This window comes from Eptatretus burgeri, chromosome 14, assembly GCF_056783735.1.
Source record: "Eptatretus burgeri isolate ZD-2024b chromosome 14, Ebu_testis_v1, whole genome shotgun sequence".
Lineage (NCBI taxonomy): Eukaryota > Metazoa > Chordata > Myxini > Myxiniformes > Myxinidae > Eptatretus > Eptatretus burgeri.
This window is the reverse complement of record NC_140974.1, coordinates 30,711,953-30,720,692: the sequence shown is the minus strand read 5'-3', so window position 1 is coordinate 30,720,692 and position 8,740 is coordinate 30,711,953. Positions and strand designations below refer to the sequence as shown.

At 48.5% G+C, this 8,740-nt stretch overlaps 1 protein-coding gene across 1 annotated transcript; it reads right to left on the bottom strand.

Moving 5' to 3' along the window:
* Positions 1-1,196: 1,196 nt before the first annotated feature.
* On the bottom strand, positions 1,197-7,991 carry LOC147012891 (zinc finger protein ZIC 1-like). Its single transcript, XM_085854209.1, has 3 exons — positions 5,795-7,991; positions 3,869-4,032; positions 1,197-3,429 (listed from the first exon to the last, which is right to left on the bottom strand). The coding sequence occupies exons 1-3, from the start codon at positions 6,876-6,878 to the stop codon at positions 3,121-3,123; spliced, it is 1,557 nt and encodes a 518-aa protein (XP_085710335.1). The 5' UTR covers positions 6,879-7,991; the 3' UTR covers positions 1,197-3,120.
* Between the last annotated feature and the right edge of the window lie 749 nt (positions 7,992-8,740).

Sequence of the window (8,740 nt, the reverse complement as noted above, 5' to 3'; positions counted from 1 at the left end):
AACCAAACCATTAAGCCAACACCAGACGTTAGAGCATCTGGACTTATTGAAAAAGGCAAGAGGGAGAAGAATAATTACACTTTTACTCCTGACATGATCGCTTTGGTCAATGGAACTACGGGAGGAGGAAAGTTAAATAAACCACAAACGGTTTCATTACATTTCTTACAAAGAGTAACAAAGACTGAGGTGCATTTATAGAGTACTCAGGTGCATGTATCGAGAGTACTCAGGTGCATGTTTTGAGAGTGCTCAGGTGTACTGTATTTGTAAAGAGTATTCAAGTGCGTTTACAGATTATTCAGGTTCTTGTATAGGGAGTACTGAGGTACATTTATGGAGAGTATCTGACGGAACAAGGTGCTGCGAGTTTATGTAGAATGGTTCAGCCCAAGGTCAGGTTTCCATGCCCTTCCTGTGGTTATTTGCCTGTTCCGTATTTATTTTTGATCCCATCATAATTTCAAGTTCAAAGCCACTGGCTTCAGAACATGACTCTGTTGGGGTCCAGTGACGCTGCCCTTGGTCTGGACGTTTACAACCCTTCGGGCTGAATTACAGCGAACTAGTCTGCGGTCAGTGCGGCCCGTAAATCACTCTGCAAATCCCCAATTACGACTGCCAGGAACCATCCTGCTCCACGTGAATAGCTATGCTGAACTGAGAAAACACGGGGACCGATTACGTAACTTCATTTTGGCCTATTTCCTGCGCAAAAGGAATGAAACAAAAGCAGGCCGCACTTTCGGTCGAATGTGATGGGGCTGCATTATGACGTCATTCAAAACCAAATACTTATCGACATAAAAGTTCCTCAAAATTACAATAATTGTCACAAAACAAAGCACCAACAGTCATAATGAATAAAAACAATAATGTCTCGTCACCAATGAAGAAACAGAGAGTTTATCATCAAGTTCAAGGCCGAGCAAAGAGGTATGTAAAAACAAATAAAGGTGGTGGTTCGGTAACAAGGAGGAAATGATTGCAAAAGGACATGTAGAAAAATTCAACAATGTTTGAAAATTAGTTTGTATAAATTGTTGATTAAGTTGACATATCAAGCCATGAACTCTTACTGATTACACAGTTAAAGTTAAAGAGGTTTATGTCCATTTATCCGATGAAGCATTTCAAACATTCCTTTTTCCGAATAAGCAAGCACATTGCAAGAAATTTTCCCATGAGGAGATGAATTGAAAACAGGAAGAGTCTTTAATGGGTTTCGAGCGACATTACAAGAGACCAGAACATGACACTGTATAGCCATCTAGATTAGACGGAGCTGACATAAATATCGATGAACTAACACTTATTGTTGATAATTTAGTTACATGCGGATAAATACACTGCCTCTAAATTGTACAGAAAGGAATTCCGGATACATGGTTTCGATCTGATGTGTTACAAAGTACAATGGCAAACGTATACAATATTTATAAGGAAAAGAAAATGATTCTTTTAATTAAATTCACCGTACATAAAACTTTGGCACGACAAGAGTATTTCCGCTTATTTCATACGAAAGCAAAGTAAGCATTTCGTAAGAATAAGCTACAAGTATTACACGTTGGAACGAACTTATCATGAAAAACATTCGTCCCAAAGAGTAGAAATTAATTCCCATGTTAAACGTGCACTCCAGGAAAATCATACCGACGATGGCAGTACACAACCCGAGTGGGAACATCAATACGACATCGCGTTCTCTGCAATCTTATATTACGGACGCCACGACGATGGATTCAAATGAAGTTTAAAAAAATGAAAATGCTTGTCCGACCTCTTATAAACATGTTCCATATTGTGAACAGCCAGGGATATAACATTTGATGCACACATGCACACTGGTATATATATATATATATATATATATATATATATATATATATATATATATATATATATATATATATATATATATATATATATATATATATATATATATATATACATATATATATATATATATATATATATATATATATATATATATATATATATATATATATATATATATACATATATATATATAAAAATGGCTGCATTGTGGGTAGGCAGTGTGACGTCATTTGTGCTTTGATGGCAGATATCGTATTGAGTGTTATTTAAATAGTGGGTAAAAACACTGTCTCTGTACATCTATGTACACATTTCGAAAACAAAATGTGAGCAACGAAGACCTCTTAAGCAAAATAAATTTCTTTGAAAAGGAAATGTACAAATGCTGTATCTTTCACAGTTTTACACTGGTCGGTGTGTGCTCGTAAAACTTTTTGTTTTGATTTCTTTATTTTCTTACACAAACTGCCGTCGACTCACAGCATTTAAAAACCGATACTTTAGCGATAAAATCAAGGTGAGAGAGGGGATGGGGGTGGAGAAAGAGGGAGATAGACAGATAGATAGATAGTGTGGACCACCACTCAGAAGAGGCGTAAGCAATGATCATGCGGATTTTCACAACTTTGTATGAACAGCAATCTTGGAAAGCACTGTTCCTGCATTAATATCTTAACAGGCAGGACAAAATGAGAAACATGAAAACTATGAGAAAATAAAGATAACTTGGTGGGTTCATGAACTGCAAGGTAGCTGAAAACACAAAAAGGTTTATGGCATAGATGAAAAGAAGCAGATGTAGACAGAGAGAGACAGAGAGAGACAGAGACAGAGACAGAGAGAGACAGAGACAGAGACAGAGACAGAGACAGAGACAGAGACAGAGACAGACACAGAGACAGAGACAGAGACAGAGACAGAGACAGAGACAGAGAGAGAGAGAGAGAGAGAGAGAGAGAGAGAGAGAGAGAGAGAGATCTGAAGACATCCTTCATCTTGTTGAGCTCCTCATTCAATGGCAATCCAGATAATCAGCTGGGAACAATCCATCATTCAGATTTCAACCATTTAACCCCTCCCATATTCACTCTGAACAGTGGGTCCACAACCTTAGCTTTCTCCAAATGTCCTTCAATCAGGCATAGAGAGGTGCAGAGAGTGTGAGAAGGAAGAGAAATATTAAAGGAGGAGGTGTCCATTGAGCAGTTCTGAATGGACTCTCGTTGATGCAGTGGGACATTAGGGGAGAGGGCTGTGGGGTGGAGGGTAAAGCCCCTTTCACACATACCACTCACTGAAGTTAGCCGCGAGTCCGCCGTGACCGTGACTTCCGGGTAATGGGATATGCCTGGCTTTCACCGGTGATGGAATTCCAGCTGAAGAGATGGACGTAACAGACATCGGCGCGACCACAGAGGAAGAAGAAGATGATGAAGAGTTTGCAACACCCCCTGTCATGGAACCGGAGGGTTGGCTCGATCCTCCGGCTTCGGTGGAGACTTGGGAGCCCATAACAGGCGGCGTTGCAGATTCGTACCCCGAGCTGGCTGCCGGAGAAGGCTGGGAGCCATGGGCCGTTTCGTGCACCTGTGTGTGAGCAGGCACATCGCGAGACTCACTCAGCCACGACGCCCTGAAACGGTCTCACCCCAATGGGTGCACACGTTACGCACATCCCGCGTTTAAATGCCTCCGGCAAAATAACGCTAAGCACCATCGGCGACTACAGTCGTCCTGACAGGTTTATCACGACAAGCATATTCAGTTATCTTCCCCCCCCCCCCTGCCACCGTTTTCCAACCCCCACATCCCCTCCCACTCTCCATCTCCTCTTCTTTTTCAGCTTTCCCTGCTTGAACGTACACAATCAACACCTACACGCATGACCCCAGCACCGTCGACCCCCCCACCGAGCTCAGGAAACAACACCATAATGACATCCCTACTTAGCACTGCCCTTCTTGCTCGTGGAGCTCGATCTGACACTAGACCCCAGCGTCCCTCGGCCACACCACGGCATATTTACCTTCATGTGCTTGCGTAGTGAACTGGGATGCGTGTAGGACTTGTCACACAACTTGCACAGGTACGGCTTGTCCGACGTATGTACGTGCATGTGCTTCTTGCGGTCGCTGCTGTTGGCGAAGCGTCGGTCGCAGCCCTCGAACTCACAGCGAAACGGTTTCTCTCCTGCTCACGGGACGTGTGGGGATGCACGAGTGAATAATATAGTCTGTCCACGTACCACGTACCGAGTGTCCAATCCGTGTTGCAATGCTACACGGGACGCCATTGTGTCATGGCCTTGGCCATTTAGGATTGCTGGTCGCATGGTGAACCCCCCCCCCCGCATCAAGAGACCCCCTTATTCTCAGTCCCCCAAAGAGGCAACACTCAAAGAGCACACACACAAGGAAACGCTTATTTATAGCGAGTCGCTTTTGAGGCGCTTACAATAACACATCGTCCATCTTGCGAATCGATTTTTTTTTTTTTTGATAATAACCTGAACACAACGTCAACGCACAAATCAAATGCGTTTGGTTAAAATGGTGTTATTGTCATCCGAGGCGAGTGAAGCTGCAAGTCGAGACGTCGTGTCTCGAGCAATGAGAAACAAAACAGATCGGGTGAAAAAGGCTTTGTTTTATTTATTTTTATTGCTGGGTGTTGTTCCCCCCCCCCCACCACCACCCACTACTTTAGTAACAAATTGCATTGTTTCGGATGGACAATTGAACCAAATGCGTAATGCTGAATTGTTTCGTAAAAGAACGAAGAGAGCGGTCACGAATCAACGCAGCCCCCCCTTTTTATAACAACATCTCCACTCCGCACCCCCACTCCCGACAACCAAAATGCCCAAACGAACATGTCCGCCGAATGGGGCCGTTAAAAGGGACGTGAAAACGCCTCTGGAAGCTCCTGGCGAGTTTTCTCTCCCGTTCTGCATCAACCTTTCTGATGTGCGAACGGCTCGGGCGAACAATGGGACGCCGAGGCCGAGCGCGTCACGGCTCATTCGTTCCTCGCAACCTCGGAGTACCACGTACGTACACGTACCAGTGCGTCGGTGTGCTCCGGGGGTGAGGGGGGACGCTCGCCGGACAATTGTACTAAAAGGTGCGGGGGGATTAATCCCGCAAAGAGGACGCCATTAGCATGAGAATGGACGCTCAGGTCTCGGACAAACGATGTAGGCCTTGCCGAGGCGCTCGCCGTCCTCGCGGGCTCCGGGGCAAGTTGTGGGGGGTCAAAGGCGAGTCGGCCAGGACCCGATCGCACTCGAAATTCACGGAGGTTCTCCTTTTACCCCCTCGGTGGATGTAAAACCCGAATGGCCGACGCTATCCCGAAACGATAGTCCTCCGTGCCCTCTCAGGTGTCGACACGTTACACGATGTACGCAGCGATGTTCTGGTCGTCATCGATCACGACGCTTGCAACATTTTTTTTTAGGCATTACGTTAACTGTTGCAAAACATTCGGGCTTTGAGAATGTAGTTAAAATTAGAACTTTTGTAAAGACGGGTTTATACAAAAAAAAACAACAAAAAAAAAACGTGCAAACAACACGGAAAACGACGAGGGGATAAAAACGGCGCATTACGCATTAATACGCAACTTGACTCGTCCTGAAATGTTTTCTTAATTCTGATAAAGGGAGAGGAGAGAGAGAAAAAAACAAATAAATCACATAAACCAGTAAATGTATTTGTTGAAGCGCAAAATTGCGCCGAAATTAAGGATCGTACGATGTGGCCGAGTGACCTTTGTGCGCGTGGTGTAAAGACCATGAGGACAACCCCCCGCGCGCGCGTTTAAATGTGTGTGTGTGTGTGTGTGTGTGTGTGTGTGTGTGTGTGTGTGTGTGTGTGTGTGTGTGTGTGTGTGTGTGTGTGTGTGTGTGTGTGTGTGTGCGCGCGCGCGCACGCGCGACCGGGACACTCACCCGTGTGCGTCCTCTTGTGTATCTTGAGGTTCTCCGAACGCGCAAACACTTTCCCGCAGCCGGGGAAGGGACACGGGAACGGTTTCTCGCCCGTGTGCACCCTGATATGATTCACCAGCTTGTACTTGGCCTTGAAAGGTTTGCCCTGACGGACGCATTCGTCCCAGAAGCAGATGTGATTCGCCTGCTCGGGCCCGCCGACGTGCTCCACGCTCACGTGCGTCACCAACTCGTGCATCGTGCTGAAGGTCTTGTTGCACGGCTTCTTGGGCACGGCCAGCTGCTCGGGCTCGATCCACTTGCAGATGAGTTCCTCCTTTATCGGTTGCCGCATGTAACGGAAGAAAGCTCCCGCTCCGGCCGCCGCATGGTGCGCCATCATGTTGAGCGCACCGTAGCCATGGTGGTGGTGGTGGTGGTGCAGCGGCCCGGCGGCGGTCGCGTACGGGTCGCCACGCGGGCTCCCGCCGTTAACTTGGTGGTATTGGTGCTCGGGCCTGCAGTACATCTCCCCGGGAAGAGGAAGTCGCATCTGGCCTCCCATGACATTTTGCGAATGGTGTCCGGCCGTCGTCTGGTCGTGGATGCCCGGAAAGAGCAGGCTCGTCGGGTCGTTCGATGCCGGGTGATGGTGGTGATGATGATGATGAGGGTGAGGGTGAGGATGCGGGTGAGGATGGGCCGCACCGAAGCCGGCGGGGAATAGGCCCGCGGCATGCTGAGCGCCCGACGAGCTCGAGTCGGCGAAGCCTCGATGGTTGCGAAATAAAAAGTCGCGCGTCGAGTTGAAAGCAGCCGCCGCGCTGTAAGAGCCCACATGCGGCGGGTGGTGGCTGAGCGCCGCAGGAGGGTACCCGACCGGGGACTGCGACGCGAAAGGCTGGGCAGGCGCTCCCATGTCGTGAGCTGCTCCGGGTCCAAGCTTGAAGGCTCCGCCGAGATGCGACGCGGCCTCTCCGAACGGGTTCAGTCCGAGCGCGCAATCTCTCTCCCCGACGTCGGCCGCAGAGGGGTGCCTGCCCGGCGCGAATCCCCCGACCCCCAGCGCCGGGTACTGGGAGCCGCTATCGAGCAACATGGTCATGCCGAGGCTCGCCGGAGCCGCCCTGGGTGGACACGGCGCGACACCGACGTGATAAAAACACCGGGTCCGCTCCCGGACTGGCTGCGCGACCCTCTCGCTCGCTCACAATAAAAAAAAGTTCACAGCCACGCTCTACCGAGGAGCTCGCAAACGTCCGCTTTCACCCCCTCCCTCTACCCCCTGCGCACACTCCTGTACCTCTTACCCTCCCCTTCACTCCGTTTTCTTTGAAAACGACGTCTCGACACGCGGCTCCTTATGCCATAAGTATCTCCGTTCAAGCATAAAGTTTAAGTTTATCCGGAGGAGCGACGTCACCTCGACATGCAAATCGCGGCTCCGATTGCTCCCGCAGATAAATGAATTGACGGAACGTCGAGAGGAGCCTTCGGTGATAAACGGTGGGGGCAGCTTGCTCACGTGATCCGCTTTGAGCCATCTTATTGGTCCGATCGGACAAATCTTCCAAGCTTTGCACTCGCTTTCCATTGGCCGATCACACTCATCAATTAGTGATATGACTCCTGATTTTCACGTCTCTTAATTAAAACGGCTTACATCGTCCCCGACGCTCCTCGGTGTCCATCCCGGACTCAGACGCGCCACGTACCTGTGCGTAAACATTTGCTGACACGCGTTTTTTTTTTTTGGGGGGGGGGTCTTCGCGGGACTCGCGCGCCCCAAACTAAACAAACGCTAAATTCGCTTCATGTTCGACAATATGTCCAACCCACGATACATTGATGATGTCGGTGAATCTCGTGAATGTGTACTTGGCAATCCAAATCACAAAAAAAACAAAAAAACATGGACAAATGGTGCGTTTAGGACAAGCAAACCGTCCGCTGTTTGAGAGTGGGCTCATCGCCGGGGATTCGAGCATTGTCAATCTGTCCATTTTCAGTTGTTTGCGCTCAGTTTTCCACGGACGAGCCGTTCATGTCATACATCGACGAGGCAGATTTCCCAAACATCATCATCACACCCGCTTGGAAGCTTTTTGGCCTTTTCACTGTCAACCTCGTATCATGAAACCTCCCTGTCCCTGTCTCTCTCTGTCTCTCTCTGTCTCTCTCTGTCTCTCTCTGTCTCTCTCTGTCTCTCTCTGTCTCTCTCTGTCTCTCTCTGTCTCTCTCTCTCTCTCTCTCTCTCTCTCTCTCTCTGTCTCTCTCTCTGTCTCTCTCTCTGTCTCTCTCTCTCTCTCTCTCTCTCTCTCTCACAAAGTAAAGGCCGCTGTGACGATCCGTCAATCTTTACCCCCCACACCCTGTCCCCCACCAGCGCCCCTCCCCCACCGTTCGATTTCTCCACCAACATTACCAGACCGCACCGGTGGCACCAAAGCCCAAACGGAGAGAGCGTTAAGGCGATAACCGGCAAGTGGGGACCACAGCTGAATCAATAGACGCAAATAAACAAATGCGGACGCGCGAAGGCTCCAGGAGGGAAGTTTCTTTTCGCCCTTTTTTTTTTCTTTTCTATAACAAATGCACATTGCTCGACATTTTGTTGCTTTTCATGCAGTGGCAGCCGCATACCCTCAGGTAAGGAAGTTATGCGAAGCTTTGGCCGCATTCAGTCGGCACAATGGGAGCGAACGGACGCATTGTTTGGCAGCGAAGCGGTCGTTAGGCGAACATTTTCAGCTCCATTCAAATTCCGAGCCGTTTCCTCCGCGAATTAATCCCGCATTATTGTGCTCCGATCCTGGGAAGTGAGCTCGGTTAGCGATACAATTCTTTGCACTCGGTGATCCGTTTGCGTTTTGATAAAGCGAAATAATGGAGCGCGCACGTGCAACAAGGTACAGGCCGACCGACGGGACACGTCAACGATGTGGACGCCTCTCGTGCGCACAATCA